The sequence below is a fragment of the Lampetra planeri genome, chromosome 40 (assembly GCF_965212315.1).
Source record: "Lampetra planeri chromosome 40, kcLamPlan1.2.h2, whole genome shotgun sequence".
Lineage (NCBI taxonomy): Eukaryota > Metazoa > Chordata > Hyperoartia > Petromyzontiformes > Petromyzontidae > Lampetra > Lampetra planeri.
The window spans coordinates 9,557,510-9,577,308 of record NC_136146.1 but is presented as its reverse complement, the minus strand read 5'-3'; the positions used below and the strand labels follow the sequence as shown (position 1 = coordinate 9,577,308).

General features: G+C 53.8%; 1 protein-coding gene across 5 annotated transcripts in view; it reads right to left on the bottom strand.

Moving 5' to 3' along the window:
* Positions 1-492: 492 nt before the first annotated feature.
* The window catches only part of GSAP (gamma-secretase activating protein), a 60,961-nt gene continuing 41,654 nt past the window's right edge, over positions 493-19,799 (bottom strand). For 4 of the 5 annotated variants that reach the window (XM_078613159.1, XM_078613156.1, XM_078613160.1 and 1 more), the window contains exon 32: positions 16,338-18,939. In XM_078613159.1, coding sequence (XP_078469285.1) covers positions 18,830-18,939 — 110 coding nt within the window. In that variant the 3' untranslated portion in view covers positions 16,338-18,829. Of the gene's footprint in view, positions 521-2,643; positions 2,676-16,337; positions 18,940-19,799 lie in introns of those variants that run through there. The other variant, XM_078613157.1, reaches the window with a different exon arrangement.

The window sequence follows — 19,799 nt, the reverse complement described above, 5'->3', positions numbered from 1 at the left end:
TATTTATCCAGGAGGGTCACGCTGAGTCTTAGGTCTCGTTTTCAGGAGGGTCCTGGTGCTGCCACTTCTACGATGAGGTTTTTATTTGTTTCGATATTTTCAGCCAATTGTATGACGAGTTGCGTTTATTGTGCAAGTGGGAAGGAAACTGGAGCGCCCCGAGAAAACCCCACGCCTTGCGCGAGGGGGCAACACTGTATCCCCGGACAGACGCAACGAACAGAGCGGTGATTCGTCCACCCGCTGTAGCGCCTTCTCCTGGTGGCGTGCCAGGGTATGGGCACCACCTCGACATCTGTTTGTGCGGTGATCCACCAACCCTGGCCGCTGCCTCCACAGCGCTGGGTCACAACAGGCAGTAGCCACGTGCAGCAGCAGCAGCAGCGTAGCAACAACCACCGCCACCGCCCGGCTCGGGATGAGTGGCACTTAGCCGAGCAGGCTTCGTGATTCGTGTACCTCCATGCTTCTTGTCATCCTTGCCCTTGGCAGTTTCTTTCTTGGGATCACTTGCTGTAGTCTGCGGGACACGGGCGACAGGGTGGGCGTCAGTGCTGCTGGATGGATCAGCGGGAGCCAAGCCAGAGCCCCGCCATCATCAACATCAGCATCGACAACGTCAGCGTCAACAACATCAGCATCGACAACATCTGAATTCAGCGGCGTCATCATTAGCAGCGTCATCATCAATGGCAGCAGAAGCAGAAGTGACGTCAGCAGTTTTACCATCACCATGATCATCATCAGCAGAAGCAGCGGTAATGTCAGCAGTTTTACCATCACCATGATCATCAGCAGAAGCAGCGGTAACGTCAGCAGTTTTACCATCACCATAATCATCAGCAGAAGCAGCGGTAACGTCAGCAGTTTTACCATCACCATGATCGTCATCAGCAGCAGCAGAGGTAATGTCAGCAGTTTTACCATCACCATGATCATCATCAGCAGAAGCAGCGGTAACAGCGTTACTGCCACCACTATTTGCATCATCTTTGAACATTGTCACCCACCGTGCCTCATCCATCGCTAATCATCCCGAATAAGAATCAATCATTGCGAGTCACCGTTTCCATCATCCATCATCATAATCGATCGTTATCACCATCAGGTTAATCATTCATAACGGCCATCGCCCACCAGGCAACACCGCTGGCCAAATGCGGGGGGGGGCAGGCGAGGGGGAGGCGCAGGTGAAGGCAAAGGCGCAGCACTGTAATTGCTCGCTCACGTAACTGCCGGCGCAATGGGGCCTACGCTGCGGGCAGCTCTCGAGAGTACCCAGGGTACATTTTGGCCTACTCTTCCACGCCAGCACAGACGCATCCGAAGAGGCGGGAGGGTGCCCACACTTTACCCCACCACACGCGACCTGTCAACCCGAGACGATCAAAGACGATTGCTGCATCGCAGCGCGTTCAGATGCGATGCTGCTTCTGCGGCTGTCTGGAACGCTCTTCGGTTCGAAAATGAGGAAGCCACTCGGAGCTATCCGCACATTTCATTCATCATCACCTCCCCCCCATTGTCTGCACCTGCATGAGCGCTGGCTGACTGGCTGACTGGCTGCCCCGCCCATGCTGCTTGTGCTGCACAAGCTCACCGCCTCCCCCCCCATTGTTCTGCTCCAGCATTCGCGTGCTGCCTGCGCAGCTCTCGTCCCCCGCCCACTCACTCTGGAGGAGCCCTCATAGCGCCTCAGAAGCAGCGACACTTGGAGGCTTGCCCCCTCTTTTCTCTCCGCCTGATGAAGACCGCTTGTGTTGCGATCGAAACGTCGTGAGTTTTTTGTTTTTATTATTTTTTTAATTTGACTATTTTTCAATTATGTTTTTTGTTTTTTTTATTTTCAATGAATAATATTTATTTATCTATTTATTTATTTCCCCGACGTGCCTTTACCGAAATAACCAAAAATATCATCATCTAGATTGAACAACTCATTTTTATATAACTGCTTCTTGTTGTTGTGTGTCAGGTCGTTGTCTTTCACCCGCACACCTCCTTTTAGCACGGTTGGCTACGTACGGTGCGAAAGAACGTTAACGTAAATATGTAGTGACTGACTAAGATACACTAAGAGTAGGATGCACTCTGTTTATTAGCACGGCCTGACAGTAACACTTTTAGTGACTACGGCTCCCAGTCAGGACAGCTGTTAGACTGCCTGGCTGGCGACGCCGAGATGGTGAAGACGGAGACGAAGACTCCAGCAGCTGCGCGACAGGGAATTGCACACGACAGCCCCGAGCTCAGATGACCGTCACCGTAGGCGGGAATGGAACTCGGGGTCGCTAACCGCTGCACTACCGCTCCCCCATGCAGGACAGCTACCGCGGAGAGAGAGGGTTTGGGTCGGGTTGGGACCGGTTGATGGTCGTGAGCGGGAATCGAACTCGGGAGGCGTCGGGTTGGTCGGTGCGCAGCTCACGAAAGTCCACTTCGCTTCCGCTGCACCCCCCCCCCACCGCGCCACAGACGGATGCACACGGACATGCGAGACATTTCTGGGGCACAGCAGAAGAGAAAGCTGAGCAGCTCTCCTCGTTGACAGGAGAGAGAGAGCGATGGAGAGCGAGAACAAGAGAGAGAGAGGGAGCGAGAGAGGCAAGGCCACGTGGGTGAGCTGTAAATCTGAGACGTTACCTTGTCGCTAGTCTTCTTGTCAGCTTTGCTACCTGATAACGACAGGGCGAGATCAGTTCACAAGCATCGCGCGCGGGCTTGTCACCTAGACATCGTTAGCCCAGGGCCCAAGTGTCGAGACTCAGCCAACCCGATACTGCATTGCATCAACTCCGCTCCGTCAACACAACACCGCTCAGTCAACACAACTCCGCAGTCAACAGAACGACTCCTTCAACACAACTTCGACTCCGTGAACACAACTCCGACTCAGTTGAGAACGGCGACTGAAGCCAGCACCTCGATCTTCCAGTTGGCTATCGGTGTGGGACTCGTTTCCGAATAATGTTTAATCATAAAACTCCACTAAAATAATTACTATTATTATAATAACTTGTAACACAGCGCCGCTCGCTCGCTCGGTCTCGTAATGAAAGAGGGGAAGGGTGGGGCGACTCAGAGGCGACAGGAGGAAGAGGACGAACCTCAGACGAGGAGCGGGAAGGCAGTGGCCGCAGCCACGTGGTGACGAGGAGCCAGATTTCCCCCGGGCTCTGCGGTCCTCTGTATATGAAGGCATTATCGGCCAATGAATGAGCGATTTACACGCACGAGAAAACCAGAGCATTCGGTGGCATCTGGCAGAACCAGATGCCACCGAATGCCAGACCCAGATGCCACGGGTCGACTGACTGAGATGATTGGCCGATGCACCACCTGTGCCTTCTACTGTGCCAACTTGCTGTGCTTTAGCCACCCAGCGCTCCGCTCGTTGTTGTGAGCGTCGCTCTTCCGCCCTCCGTTGTTGGTGGAGGGGGACTGCCTCTGACTGCCCAGTAGCATCCTTCACGAGCCTGCTCCACAGAGGCTGATCTTGACAACGCTGATACCAGTCATCAGCAAGTCCACTCAGCTCCACATCCTCCTGTACCACATCACTCCATTTCTTCTTCAGCCCATGCCGCGCCCGTTTCACCCCCTTTATCCGGCCGAACAAAATATGTTTAGGCATGCGGTGGCTGGGCATGCGGGCTACATGACCCAGCCAACGCAACCTTGCCTGCATGAGGAGGTCACTGACAGGGCTTTGTCCAGATCTTTCAAGGATTTGTGAGTTCCTCACACAATCCAGCCTGGTTAAACCCAGGATGGATCGTAGGTAGGCCAGCCTACATGTTTCTAACCGGCGAAGATGTTCCATTTGGGGGAGTTCACGTTTCGCAAGCATAGAGAAGGGAGGGAATGACCGTGGCCGAGAAGACCTGAAGCTTCGTGCGGAGCGACAGACCAGGTAGCTTCCACACAGCGTTACGCAAACCATGAAAAGATAATGCCACTCGACTGATTCGGAGTGAGACCTCTGCTGTAAAACTGGAGCCGGTCATGAGCACACTGCCCAGGTATGGGAAACTCTCCACCCTCTCCACAACTGCCCTATCACCAATTGGGAGTTGTGGGGGTGGAGTGTCCGATGGTACAAAATACCCAGGCAGGTGTTTAGTTTTGGTGGAGCTGATGGTAAGGCCCCACCTCTTAGTGGAAAGCTCCAGGTTCAACAGCAGCGCCTACAACTCCTCTGAGTGAGCAAAATTACCAGATCATCGCCATACATAAAATGGTTGATCAATAGGGAGCCATACCTTGACCACACCAGGGCATCGATCAGCCTCCCATTGTATCTGTATCAGATGGAAATTCCTCCGGTAGAGCCATCGAATGCTTCACGAACTATAGATGTTAAATTATGTGGGAGCCAGAAGACATCCCTGTCGCACCCCAAGGTGAACAGGACATGGCTCCGACTCCCAGCCATGTAGTTTTTCCTGGGCCCGCTCACCATCATGAAGGTCCATAATGATCGTGAGCAGAGAGTCAGGGACTCTGAAAGCACGAAGAACAACCCAGAGCCCAGGCTTACTGATGGTATCATAGGCCTTGACCAGGTGAATAGAGCAGAGATGGATGTCTTGTTGGAATTCCCTACACCTCTGCTGTAGCAGATGGACAGAAAATATGGTATCTGTGCAGGACCGCCCTTTCCTGAAACCAAGCCTCTCCTCAGCGTGCCTGGCAAGGCGATATTGAATAATCCTTTCCAGGACCTTTCCCGACACACTGAGGAGTGAGATGCCCCTGTAGTTGTTACAGTCTGTGCGGTCCCCCTTCTTAAAAAGGGGGACCACCAGGACATCCTTCCAATCCTGCGCAACCCGTCCAGTGGTCCAGACTATTATTATGTTATGTAAGGCAGTCTGCACACAAACGCCACCCTCCCTCAACATTTCGCTTGGGAGATAATCTCTGCCTGGTAACTTTCCTGGTCACAGACTCTAGATCGCCTTCAGTTCTTCCTCAACAGATGGCACTTCAGCCAGCCACTCACAGGGGGTGCCTCAGCAGGGTCATCCCCACTTTTCCCCATATTTTCCAGGGTGAGGGATTTCCCCTCCCCCAGGACCTCACAGAAATGCTCAGCAAATCTGCAAACCTGTTCCTGAGGGTCGGAGATTGGATCACCATTCTTTCCCCTAATTATGGTAATAGGAGTGGCGCTGCAAGTTACTTTTTTTTTTGAATTAAAGAGTGATTTGTGATCGCGGACCACTGAGGCAGATTCCATCTCCTCAGCAACCCACGACCACCACCCATCCTTGCAGCTCTGCACGGCTCTCCGAACCTCCGAGCGAATGTCACAGTAAGCCTCCTCATTCTCTGACGTGGGATGCTGTAGACAATGAGAGTGGGCCTGTCGCTTTTTCTTAGCCAGCCTGAACACCTCCTCTGCCAGCCAGGGTCTCTGGGGAGCTCTGGACCGTGTACCCAAAGCAATCCTAAACCTTGCCCATTTCCCCTCATGGGAAATGGGCAAGGTTTAGCGATGATGAAAGTGTCACTTGCAACTTTCATCAGCTAGCTGAGACCAGGCCACTATGGGTTTGAATGGGGTCCTGAGTGTACACCCACCACCGGAGTGGAAGAATGGCAGGCATCTTACAGATGACAAGTCGATGGTCAGTGGGCAGATCAGCTCCACGGTAGGTCCTGGTGTCAAGGACATAGGCCCGCATCCACTGTTTAATCACTATGTAGTGCAGCAAATATTCTTGCTTGGACCCGGCATGCATCCATGATGTTTGTGAATGCGCCGATGCCGGAACAGCATGTTGATAATTACACGCCCATCAGATGCACAAAAATCTAGCAGCCTCCTACCATTGTTATTCAGCTGATCTGGCCCATGCCTTCAAATCACTGCAGACCAGGTGCCAGCATCATGGCCAACTCGGGCATTAAAGTCACCCAAAAGCATGATTCTATCCCGAGGGGGCACTTGAGCTTGCACCTGTGACAGGAGGTCATAGAAGGCATCTGACTCATCGGCTTTGCCTGCATTCCTCCACGGATGTTCGTCTTCGGTGGGGGCATAAGTAACCATGACCACCACTCCTCATCTCTGGTTGATAGGAACACGAGCCCAAAGTAGCCTGGGGCTTATAGCTTCCCACACCTCACTGCCACACTCCCATGCCCCCTTCATTATTTTGATCAGAAGAAGAGCCACTCCCTGTTCTTTGGCAGTCTCCTGCCCCGATTAGAGGACTGTCCACCCCTCATGGTGGCAGTAGCCAGAGCCGGTTCCCCGGACCTCCTGAATACCGCAGAGATCCGGGCGGTACCGGTCCAGCTCCCGACAGAGGAGTGGCAGCCTCTCCTCCGTAGTGAGCGTTTTAAAATTCCACATAGCCACACGTACTTAGTGGTTTTTTGTTGTTTCTGGAGGAGCCCCGAGTGTAAAGATTCAATCTCCTGGCTCCGCTAAATGGGGTTTGGCCTGGAGACGTCAAGGACGCCTGTCCCCCCGCGGCCTCTGGCACACACTGAGATATATATATATATTTTTTTTCGTGGTTTAGTGGTAATTTGTTTGAAAGTGGAGGGGTTACCAGCCCCTCGCACCCGTCCAGAGCTCCCATTTGGCCGCTGTGGTGGCTACAAACGCCATGAGGGGAATGGTCAATCTGAATTGGTCCTCTCCCCACGGCACCGCTCACCACAGCGCTGCCATCCGGCACCAACGAGGAGGTAGAGGGTTGTTTCGCCGGACCACACACACGTACACACACACATACACACACACATACGCGCACACATACGCACACATACATACAAACACACACGTACACACACACATACGCACACACATGAAGACACATACAAAGACAAAGATTCCCCGTATAGCCTTAACAGACTGTAGGGGTAAGTGCTGTTAGCGAGCACCTATAAAGGCCGGCACAGGACACGAGGGGGTGGGTGGCCAAAACCACGACCGGCCGCCTTTGTCTCCCTAGCGGCGATGTTACACATCGCACCAGGTACTCATTTGAGGCTGAGTTTTCCTCGGGGAGATCCAGGACCGGTTCAGATAATCGCCACTGGTGTTTGCCGTGAGCGGGAATCAACAGGTTCGTACCTTCACGAAATAAACCCCGCGCGCTCACGCGCATTCAATGGCAGTCATCGCGCTCACGCACAGACAGAGCGGCCCCAGCACCTCCGTGACCAAACCGCGCTCACGCATCCGCGGACGCTGAGCACCGCCCCCGGCCGCCCCCCCGCCCCCCACGTGAGCTGTGGGGGGCTGCGCCGCCCTCACCTTTGGCTCCAGGCATGACGGCAGTCCTCGGAGTCCGAGCTCTCGGGCCTGGACCGCTTCGGGAAATTGAACGCGGCTCTCTGGGGTCGTAGAGAAACTCCCTCTCGTCTCTCTCTGTCTGTCCGTCACGCGGCTCACGCAGGCGGGGTTGTGAGGACGCCTTTTCCCGTGGGCAGCAGCAGCCACGGCAGCCACGGCCGGCGGCTTAAATACCGCGGCGAGGAGGAGGCGAGAGGGGGCGAGGGTGGCACCACGAGATCGCGCCACATCGACAACAAAAGTCACCAGCAAAGCAAAGCCCCGGCTCAGTGCGGTTGCCGCTTCGTGTGCATTTTGTTGTTGTTGTTATCGTTTGTGAGAGAGAGAGAGAGTCAAAAGTGATTGTGTTTATTTTGAGATTTTTTTTGCTGTGCACTTTTTCTCACTGCGTGCGCCGCTTGGCGCCGGGCAGGAGGCGCGCGCGGGAAAAATTTTTGTCGCCCTCAGCGCGGGCGCAGCGCGGGTCGCAGTTGGTGGGGCGACAATCGCTCAGCACCCACGGCCTCGTTCAGCCCCCACCCCCGCAAACCCCCCGCACCCCCCCCCCAACGCCCACCCCAACCCCAACCCACCCCCCAAGCCCCCCCCCCCAAGCCCAACCCCCTCCAACCCCCCCCCGCCACCCATCTGGCACTCGTGGAGCCACTGCTGGGGATGTCCCACTTGACGTCTGCGACAAAGAGCTTCATAGCTCATCGGATTCCTCCACGCTAAATGGACGTGCTGGTTCCGTGACTCAGCACGTCCCCGACTCGGGCGACGACGTCGCGCTGTGAACGAGGACTCTACGCGTTGCTCGGGTGGGCAAATGACTGAGCTGGCATTATACTAAAAACAAAGACAAAGATCCCCCGTATAGCCTGCACAGACAGTAGAGGCAAGTGCCGTTAGCGAGCAGCACCTATGAAGGCCGGCACGGCACACAAGGGGGTGGGTGGCCAGCACCACGTCCGGCCGCCTTTGTCTTCCCAGTGGCGATGTTTACACACCGCACCGGATACTCATTTGAGGCTGAGTCGACCTAGGGGAGCCCCAGGACCGGTTCAACTAATCGTCACTGGTGTTGGCGGTGAGCGGGGATCGAACTCGGGTCACCGGGTTCGTAGTGGAGCGCGCTAAACGTTACCCTCCTGCTCCACCCACACGAACACACACACACCCACACACACCAACACACACAAACACACACACACCTACACACACCAACACACGTCAACACACACGGACACACACACACACGAACACACACCCACACACGCCAACACACACGAACACACACACACGAACAACAACAACAACACACACACGAACAACAATAACAACCGCCATTCGTCACTAAGTGGATATGACGTCACCACGACGCTTGTGCCAGGCCATGTGCACCTTGAGGCCACGTGAAGTGTCGAACGCCCGCTGGCAGGAGTTCACGGGGCAGACCCAGGTGCCACGGGTCGACTGACCGAGATGACTGGCTGATGCACCACCTGTGCCCCCTACTGTACCAACTTGCTGTGCTTTAGCCACCCGGCGCTCCGCTCGTTGTTGTGAGCGTCGCTCCTCCGCCCTCCGTTGTTGTTGGAGGGCGACTGCCTCCAATTGCCCAGTAGCGTCCTTCACAAGCCTCCTCCACAGAGGCCGATCTTGACACCGCTGGTACCAGTCATCGGCAAGTCCACTCAGCTCCACGTCCTCCTGTACCACATCACTCCATCTCTTCTCTAGCCCGTGCCGCGCCCGTTTAGCCCCCTCGATCCGGCCGAACAAAAGCTGTTTAGGCATGCGGTGGCTGATACATGCGAGCTCCATGACCCAGCCAACGCAGCCTTGCCTGCCGGAGGAGCTCACCGATGGGACTTTGCCCAGATCTTTCAAGGATTTGTGAGCTCCTCACACAATCCAGCCTGGTTAAACCCAGGATGGATCGTAGGCAGGCCAGCCTAAATGTTTCCAACCGGCGAAGATGCTCCATTAGAGGGGTCCACGTTTCGCAAGCGTAGAGAAGGGAGGGAATGACTAGCCGAGAAGACCTGAAGCTTCGTGCGGAGCGACAGACCAGGTAGCTTCCACACAGCGGTAAGCAACCGATGAAAATATATTGCCGCTCGACTGATTCGGAGTGAGACCTCTGCTGTTATACTGGAGCCGGTCATAAGCACACTGCCCAGGTATGGGAAACTCTCCACTCTCTCCACTACTGCCCCATAACCGATTGGGAATTGTGGGGGCGGAGTGTCCGATGTACAAAATACCCAGGCAGGTGCTTAGTTTTGGTGGGGCTGATGGTAAGGCCCCACCTCTTAGTGGCACGCTCCAGTCTCAGCAGCAGCGTCTCCAACTCCTCTTCAGAACATAACTTACGAACACACACCAACACACACACATCTCGCCATCGCTCGCCGCATCCCATCGTCATTGTCAGCCACGGCTGGCTCCATTGCTGGATCGAGGCATTCCCCCGATTCACCACAGCCGCGACCGAACACAACACGCGGAGAAGGACAACAAAGTAAACACAAACAGCATTCCGCTCTTTGTGTTTACTTTCCGCTGTTTGTTCATGAACTGTGACTCACCCAACCGACAATAGGTCCTGCATATTGTCATATGAGCATGATCCCATTGCAATGTATCTGACCATATAAACACCCCGCCCACCCACCCCGGGTTGCGCCCCTGATAAGCTCACAGCGATGATGTCGCCTTTACCCCGTCGATTTAACAGCGAAACTGGAGGCGTTTGTTCACAATTCTGGCAAATCGCCTGATGATGCTGGTGGTAATCACCAGTGAAACGTCGGACTCGAATGCACAAATCAATAGGGCATTACATGCTAAAACCAAATCAAATAACACGAGCATTGAAACTGCCCAAGTAATGAAAACAATCAAAATACCGTACATTGCGGGAGTCACTGATAAACTAGCCAGATGTTGGGGAAAACAAAGCATCCGAGTCAGATTTTGGATGGTACATACAATACATAAATACATTTCTGGTACAAAATATGTACTGTATTACCGAAACTATCAACAGAAGGTGTTTACAGGATTAACTGCACTTGTGGCAAATTCTATATTGGGCAAACAGGACGAATGATCAGCACGAGACTAAAATAACATTGGAGAAATATTAAATTATCCCAATTACAACTGTCAGCAGTAGCAGAACACGCGTGCCATCAAGGACACTCAATTGATTGTGATAATGTTAAAGTTCTTTGAAAAACTAGCTACTACTGGCCAAGACTAATTAAATAATCTATTGAAATTGAAAGAAAAAATTGCAACCGTTCGGATAGCTCCCGACTTAGTGCTGCGTGGAAGTGAATCATCAAATAAAACATTGTTCAAATGCACGCCTATACAGGCCACCATACTTCAACAGGGATTCCCATCGGTACGGACATTGTAATACACTCAATGGACAGGAAGGACAAGATCAAAGGGACCGCAACATTCGCATGCATAATGTACGTTGCCTCAGTAATCTCCCCCCCCCCCACACTTTGTGCAAGAGCGCAGAAGCGTGGTCACCACATCTACGCCTCTATATCAGGAACGAAACAGGTGGACTTCTCCACAAATCCGGCTGTCGCCTGATGAAGCCAGTTTATAATTACTGGCGAAACGTCGTACTCGGATTGTAAATGTTGTGGCTTGGCTCTCCAACACACCGGTGTGCTGTACTAGTATACTAGGCTATACAATACACTATACACTACACTATACACTATACTACACACGAGTTCTGTACTCGTGACGAATTGCGACGTTCTGTTTACGTTACAACCCTTACTAGTTGGCTGTGTCGGGTGGGGCGGGTTTAATGATACATGTATATATTTACGCGATATAACTCCAAAAAAAACCTCTTATTAAAATAGCAGCTCAATGGAGCCTTACCTGGTAAAATAAAATATTGTTGATAGTTTATAACCGGAGGGAGCCGTTTGCCAGTGTCTAAAGCTTGCTGCGTGTGGAGTAGAGACCACGCTGTGGACGCTGTCTGGCATCGAGGATCAGAGGGAGGTGGCCCCACTCAGAAGCAGGAGTCGTAGATTTCAAAGCAGACCCCGGAGGGAGTCACAAAGCGACCGGAGTAACCACGTGGAATAAAGAGGTCTAAACATCCAACACTCTCAATCGCACTCTGACACACTCACTGACACGTGACACTCTCACTTGCACTCTGACACACTCACTCTGACACTGAAATACTTATTCGCACTCCGTCACTCTGACACACTCACTTGCGATCTGACAGTCTGACACACTCACTCTGACACTGAAACACGTATTCGCATCCGTCACTGACACACTCACTCGCACTCTGACACTTTGGCACAATCATTCTCACTCTGACGCTCACTCAAACCGACACTGTGACGCACTCACGCTCACTCTGACACTCACTCTGACACTCACTCTGACACTCACTTTGACACTCACGCTGACACACGGACACGCTCACTCTGGCACTCACTCTGACACACACTCTGACTCTCATGCTGACACACGGACACGCTTACTCGCAATCTGGCGCTCACTCACTCGCACACAATCTGACACGCACTCTGACACTCACAGTCAATCTGGGACGAGACGCAGATGAAGTCAAAGAACCCACATACGGCATTTAAAAGCCTGCGAGGGCAAGTGCTGTCAGCGAGCACCTATGACTCTGACCAATATGACGCTCACTCACTCGCCGCGAGGTGCGAGAGCGACACCGCCACGGCCGCCGCGGCTGCTGCCCTGGCGGCCCCCACCACCTGCCACGGGGCTCTCCCAATGAAAGATTTCACCCGCGGGTGGAACGAGGCGCCAGGAGGCTCGGGCGAGGCATTTCGCTCGCCGAAGGCGGACGAAGCCCAATTAGAGGTGGGGGGGGGGTACCTCGGAGCAGGCGCGTGAGTCACGGCGGGGGGGGGGGCAGTCGCGCGGCTTCGTTACCGAACTTTTAGCGGACGTTCGGCGAAACGAGGCGGCGGTCAGCGTCCCAATTAGCGTGACGAGCACGGGGGGCGAAGCTGCGATGCACCCCGGTGACTCCGAATTAAACCCATCGCCACCACCACCATCGCCATCACCACTGCCACCACAACCACCATCGCCATGACCACCATTGCCATCACCACCATCGCCATCACCACCATCGCCATCACCACTGCCACCAGCATCACCGCCACCACCATCACCACCATCGCCATCTCCACCATCACCACTGCCACCACCACCATCACGGCCACCACCACTGCCACCAGCATCACCGCCACCACCATCACCGCCACCACCACTGCCACCACCATCACCACAACCACCACCACCGCCGCCACCAGCAGCAGCAGTAGCCCCGGGCACTCTGTTCCATTCCGAGTGGGGCTCAGCGCCCGGGCCCCAGCGTCTGCCCGGCGTCCCCCCCCGCACCCCCCCCCCTTCGCGACATCACCCCTATACACGTGTCAGTGTGTGTGTCAGTGTGTGTCCGTGTGTGTGTCAGTGTGTGTGTGTCAGTGTGTGTGTCAGTGTGTGTGTCTGTGTGCGTGTCAGTGTGTGTGTCCGTGTGTGTGTCAGTGTGTGTCCGTTTGTGTGTCAGTGTGCGTGTCAGTGTGTGTGTCAGTGTGTGTCCGTGTCCGTGTGTGTGTCCGTGTGCGTGTCAGTGTGTGTGTCAGTGTGTTTCCGTGTGTGTGTCCGTGTGTGTGTCAGTGTGTGTGTCAGTGTGCGTGTCAGTGTGTGTGTCAGTGTGTGTCCGTGTGCGTGTCCGTGTGCGTGTCAGTGTGTGTCAGTGTGCGTGTCAGTGTGTGTGTCAGTGTGTGTCCGTGTGCGTGTCCGTGTGCGTGTCAGTGTGTGTGTGTCTGTGTGCGTGTCCGGGAGCGGTAGTGTAGCGGTTAGCGCTCCGCTGCGCTATGAACCCGGCGACACGGGTTCGATTCTCACTCACGGCCAACACCAGTGACGATTATCTGAACCGGTCCTGGGCTTCCCCTAGGTCGATTCGGCCTCAAATGAGTACCTGGTGCAGTGTGTAAACATCGCCACTGGGGAGAGAAAGGCGGGCGGGCGTGGTGTTGGCCACCCCCCCCCCCCCCCTAGTGTGCCGTGCTGGCCTTCATAGGTGCTCGCTAACAGCACTTGCCCCAACAGTCTGGGCAGGTTATACGGGGAACTTTGTCTTTATTTGTGTGTCTGTGTGTGTCCGAGTGTGTCCGTGTGTGTTTGTATGCGAGGAGTGGTGGAGCAATGGATAGCGCTGCACCGCGCTACTCCGAAGCCGCCGGCGATTTCCGCTCATGGCCAATAATGGTGACGGCGAATATTTCAACGGGTCCTGGGCATTCCCTGCGTCCACTCAGCCTCAAATTAGTAACAGTTTCGGTGTTTAAATATCAGCACTGGGGATACAAAGGCGACCGTGAGTGGTGTTGGCCACCCAGCTCCTCCTTGTTCCACATAGGTGCTGATGCTCGCTAACTAGCAGCACCTGCCCCAAGTGCCTTTTGAAGGCTACGCGGGGGGCGGGGATCTTTGCCGCGTGTGTAGTGGCATAGCGCTGGCTGCTGGCGGGAAAGGGTAACTGCGGTGTATGACAGGACTCGCGTCAGCAGGCCACGACATATACGAGAGGGGGACACCTAGGGGACAGGTCACAGGAGGCGTCCATCGGGGAGCCCCAGGAACCCGCGAGAAGGTTCCAGAAAGGGGGCGTGGCCGGGGGGCGGAGCAAGGCCACGCTGGGTGTATCAGGGGCTGGGTGTATCAGGGGCTGGGCGTATGAACGACCGCGCCGTCTTCCTTGGCGAGGGTAAATCTTTTTTTGTGTTGGGCATTTACATTGTTTTTGCGTTCTCAAAAGGGATGAACTCAACGACATTTTGCTCGCGTCTGAAACCAAGCGCTGGGCAGGGCGGCTTTTGGCTCACCGACCCGTCGGACGAGGACTAATTTAGTACTCATTCAGTACAAATTCAAGCGAGTGAGAACTAATATAGTACCTCCAAATGAACATTTCTACCACGGACCCCCCCCCCCCCCCCAATGATGTATGCGTGCGCGGTGCGGATTTTCCAACCGCACCATTCGCTCCCGTCTCGCTGGCCTCTCCGTCTGTGCTCGCCCATGACGCCCATCACCCCCAACAAGACGCTGCCCACTATGACGCCTAATTATTAGCGGCCAGAATACCTATTACAAAGCATCCAATTTGCTCGACGAGCATGTGTGGTGAATGCATGTTTTACCACAACATGTGTGGTCCATGTTTTTACCACTGGCATGTATCTTCTTGGTTCTTTCGGTAAAGTCACGTAGAAGGGAAGTAATAAAATAATAAAAACAAAACATAATAAAATAAAATAATTCTCATGACGTTTCGGCTACAACGCAAGCAGCCGTCTTCAGAAATTTAACTGGCATGTATGTTGCATGCAGACTTGATGATGCCCTGTGATGGCTGTCTATTCGGCGTTTGAACATCTTTCCACCTCCACCGGTATTCTGGCCCTTAAATGGTGACGCTTTCTCTTTTCTCATCAACTTGATAGTCGTAAAATAAGTGTCCCATAGATGTTGCCTATTTATATTACACTTCTTTCCCCCTTTCAAGGCCACAGTGTTAGTGACAATACGTGCCATTAGTCACCCGGCTCGCTGGGTTTCATTGCCAGCCACGGCTAACATCAGTGGCGAGAGGTCTCTCCATTCTGGACGTCGCCTGGTGAGTCTGTTTGTATATCATGATATGTTCTACCCATTCTGGAAATACAACAGTTGTGTTCAGATGTTCAAACACCAAATGGGAACCTTTTGCAAGGAATCGTGTCTGCATTAACCACGCACATACTTGTGGTGAACATGCAAACAAAAACATGCTCTGATAATTAATACACGGGCATTGTCTTTGAAACAGATTGGCCTACACCAGAGACAGCCTCCTCTAGGGCCTAGTCTCACCACCAGGGTCAGACCAGAGAACGCCAGAAGGCGAACAGGACAAGGACAATATCAGGACGTTTATAGCTCGGGGTGAGCAGCTACATCATGGGACCTTACTTGACTTGTAAATGTTGTCGTGGGTTTACTCTCCAACACACAACTGAACTAGCAACGTATTGGCACGTTTTGTTCACGTGACAACCCCTTACAAATAGGCTGTCGGGTGGTGGAGGGTTTAATGACACATTTATATTTACGCGATCTAACCCCCCCAAAAAAACCCTCTGCTATGGCGAGATCTCCGAACCGCCCTCCCCCACAGGTCCAGCTTGCACCACGCGGCTCGCGCCAGCATGGTGAAGTATGGTCACACAACTCCCGTGGCTGACGCGGCATTGGCCGTCGTTAGACCCAGCAGTATTTGGCTGCTTCACATGTCCTCGGGATGCTGATGATGATGACAAGCCGCTTGGTCGAGCTGACATTTGTGATGGCCAGGTCGCTTCTGTAAAAGTGCTACGTGGCTCAGCGGGGTCTTCCCTGGTGAAATAACAATTAGTAAAAAAAATATTCACAAAAAATAGTTTCATTTGTATTTTAGTAAAAATAACTAAAACTTACACGCAGCAGCAATCATCGCCCCCTCCTGGCAGACGAATCCCAGTCATATAATATAAAGAGATAGCGAACTTGGTCTGGTTGCAGGGCCTTCTTGGGGTGCCAGGGTGGCGAGATATTAACTAGCTCGCCTGGTATACAGAAGGTCGTGGGTGCGATCCCGACCCTGCTGCATATTTGGAGTTTGCGTGTGTGTCTCTCTCTACCCCGTGGTCGTGTGGATTTCTCTCTGGGACCTCCGGTTTCCCCCCCCCCCCCCCACATTTAGGATCAACATCACGCGTTTCGAGTATTTGGCTGCTATAAATGTCAACGTGATGATGATAAGCCCACTTCGTTGAGCTATCATTTGTGGCCAGGTCACGCCTGAACAAGATCTGTATATCTCAGTGGGGCCTTACCTGTTCAAATACCTTGCCTGGTCAAATCACATATTACGGATATCAAAAAAAACATCATTGAACAAACGGAGTGCTGCAAATGCTTGGGTTTACTGATTGATTCATAACGGACATTCCAACCCCATATCGATCACATGGCAAATAAAATGAAACATAAAATGTAGTTTTCATACAGAAACATAGTTTCCCTATTCGAATGGCCTGAAAATTGTTGAAGCTATCAATCTCCAACTGTTCGACTACTGTGACGCTGCTTACAGATCAGCTCCTAATGAATCACTGAACAGACTAAGCCGGCTTTTTTCATTCTGCTGTTCGATTTGCACAGGGTGTACCATACAGGACCCTCCATTGTGACCTCTGCTTAAAATCCAAATCTCACATCACTTGATGCAAGAATAAATCTACTTTGGGCCCTGTTCATCCATAGAATCCTGATTGTAAAAGCTGCGCTAAACTTAGCTAATTCATTCGCGCCATTGTCAAACCCAAGAAACCTAAGGCGTCTATCTAATTGACATTTAGCTATCCCTGAACAAGAATCGGAATAGGTGACACAAAGCCTTTGCCGTTGCAGCACCAACCTCGTTGCCTCCCTGAACATCGTAAATCTTGACTTAACGCTTTCGTGAAAGACCCAGGAATATCGTAAATCTTCCATCAAAATATATGTTACGTATTTGTGTGTATATGTATGTTGAGCTTTTTGTTCACTTCATGTAGCCAACCGTGCCAATCAGAGGTGCGCGGGAAGGACAACAACACTACACAGAACAAACGAAATATCCGAAAGCAGATGATCAGTGCTGGAGACAACCACATTTGCTAATGTGCTTTGTGACTTTGATCGTTACTCACGCATCGGTAGGTCAATTTAAGAGTGTCATTTTATCTAGGGACTGTGCGTTGTTGTCGCTTTGCTGCTTTGCCCCAAAATTTCACTGAGTGTTGAAAAGTCGGACATATACTTTATTTATCTTTACATTGACTCCTCTACTTACGAACATTTGACTTACACACTTTCAAAGATACAACAAACCTGTCTGTATGTCCAGTTGCCCGTTCGGACTGAAAGACGTAAGTTCAACCGCCGTGCAACAGATGGTGGTGGCATCTACATCTGCAGAATGTGAAGAACCAGTGGCATCTACATCTGCAGAACGTGAAGAACCAGTGGCATCTACATCTGCAGAACGTGAATAACCAGTGGCATCTAAATCTGCAGAACCTGAAGAACCAGTGGCATCTACATCTGCAGAACGTGAATAACCAGTGGCATCTACATCTGCAGAGCTTGAAGAACCAGTGTCATCTACATCTGCAGAACGTGAAGAACCAGTGACATCTACATCTACAGGAGATTATAAAACTTTGAACGCCATTCCCCGTGTTTAGTGTACATGCCATACACCACGTTTGGAATCGAGAGGAGTAAAGTTGGACTTACGAATAAATCGACTTCCGAAGAGACTTCTGGAACCTGACTTGTTCGTAAGTGGAGGAGTCCCTGTATTTATATTTACTGAGTGACTTTTTTCGTCGAAACGTTGCACTGCTATCATTGTGTTGTGCAGTGTGTTTGTTTGCCGCTTTTACTCTCAGATCCCGTGGCGCCTACTAGACATCTGTGAAAAAGAGCTCCATAGCTCATCGGATTTCTCCTGCTCCTCCCGCAGTCACAAATGAAGATTGTGATTCTAATAAATCCATACGCGCCTGTGACGGGACGTGTTTGACTCTGTGTGACATTTGTATTGCAAGCACCGTTATTGTACATTCCGTTCTGAGATTGGTTCTCGTCTAAACGACGTGTCGCTCTTGTCGTTGTGTTCTCGCGAGTTTTGCCCTCGTTCCCTCCACCCCATTGCGATCTTCTTCTGTGACCGCCGCCACTGCTGGCGCTCGTGGGCCTGCGCCAGCCCTGGTAACGGCGCCACCGCTCGGCTCAATGGGGTGGGGGCCCTCGTCAGCCGACGCGCAACAAAACGCCTGGGGGCTTGTGCAGGCCACGGTGCCGAGTCAGCCGACTCGTCGTGCCCATAGGGACAGCTGTCAGAGACTTAATGCGCAGAGCACCCCCGCCAGCCAGCGGCCAAGCGGTAACCCTCCCGGCCATTGCCGCCGGCGGCTGTTGGTGAGGGGCGAGGCGGTGGGAAGGCAAAGGGAGGGGTGGGGGGTGGGCCGGGTGGGGGGGGGCGAGATTGAGGGGGGCCGAGATGCCCTCTCCGCCCGGGGGTTACCATCCGCGGTGGGCTGGGCTCGTAGTGGAACCCACCGCCACCGTCACCGCCATCACCACCACCGCCACCACACCGCCACCACACCGCACCGCCACTGCCACCGCACCGCCACTGCCACCACACCGCCACTGCCACCACACCGCCACCGTCACCACCGCCGCCACCACACCGCCACCACACCGCACCGCCACTGCCACCGCACCGCCACTGCCACCACACCGCCACTGCCACCACACCGCCACCGTCACCACCGCCGCCACCACACCGCCACCACACCGCCACCACACCGCCACCGTCACCACCGCCACCGCCGCCGCCGGATTTCACCGGGGGGAGGAGCGCCTCTTGGCTGCGCCGAGCGACTGCTTCAGTGCCACCTCCTCCACGAAGCGAGCGTCGACGCAGCCCGCCACCTCCTGCTCGTGGCCGGCCACTGCGTGGGGGGAGGTGGGGGGGCAGTCCGAACATTCAAGCGTGTTTGTTTAAACAGTGGCTCCCGACGTGAATGAATTACAAAACAAACTCGACCACGTTCACGGCTGGGCTGAGACTCGAGCCGCACGGTGGCTCCCAGAGACGAGCGAGCGAGTCAGCCGGCTCGGCCTCGGCTCCCGAGACATCCCGAGCACGGCTAAGGAGCCGAGCCTGAACCGAGCCGAGACGAATATCGACAAAGTGTTTACTCTGGAAATGTCAACAGCGCACGACTTTGCTAGGGCTTGATGGGGGGGGGGGGGGGGTGGCTGCCCCCATCGCGCTCCCCCCCCCCTCGTGGATCCACCACCACCGAGTCAACCACGGGGATGGACACAACGACCCGGCCGCCGCAATGCAGCGGTGCCTCCAAGGGGGGGGGGGGGGGGGCAGGGAAGAGGGGAGGGGGGAGCGATGGGGGGGGGGGCGATGGGACCGGGGGGGTGATGGGGGGGAGGGACGATGGGGGGGGCGATAGGGACACACATCAGCATGGTACTGTAACACGCTGGTTTACAACGACGAATGTCGAAACGACGTAATACATCGAAGCGGCGTACAGGGTGGTAGCACGGTGGTGGTGGCACGGTGGTGGTGGCACGGTGGTGGTGGCACGGTGGTGGTGGCACGGTGGTGGTGGCACGGTGGTGGCGGCACGGTGGTGGTGGCGGACGGCTGAGAGGCAACGGCGCTAGGGGCGACGCGTGTGTGGGTTTGAAGGCGACGCTAAATCGGGTGGCGGTGTTGCTAGTGAGGTGACGTCTGAGCGACATGACGTAGATCAGGGATCTGCTATTGGCGCGTCCACGCACGGCACGG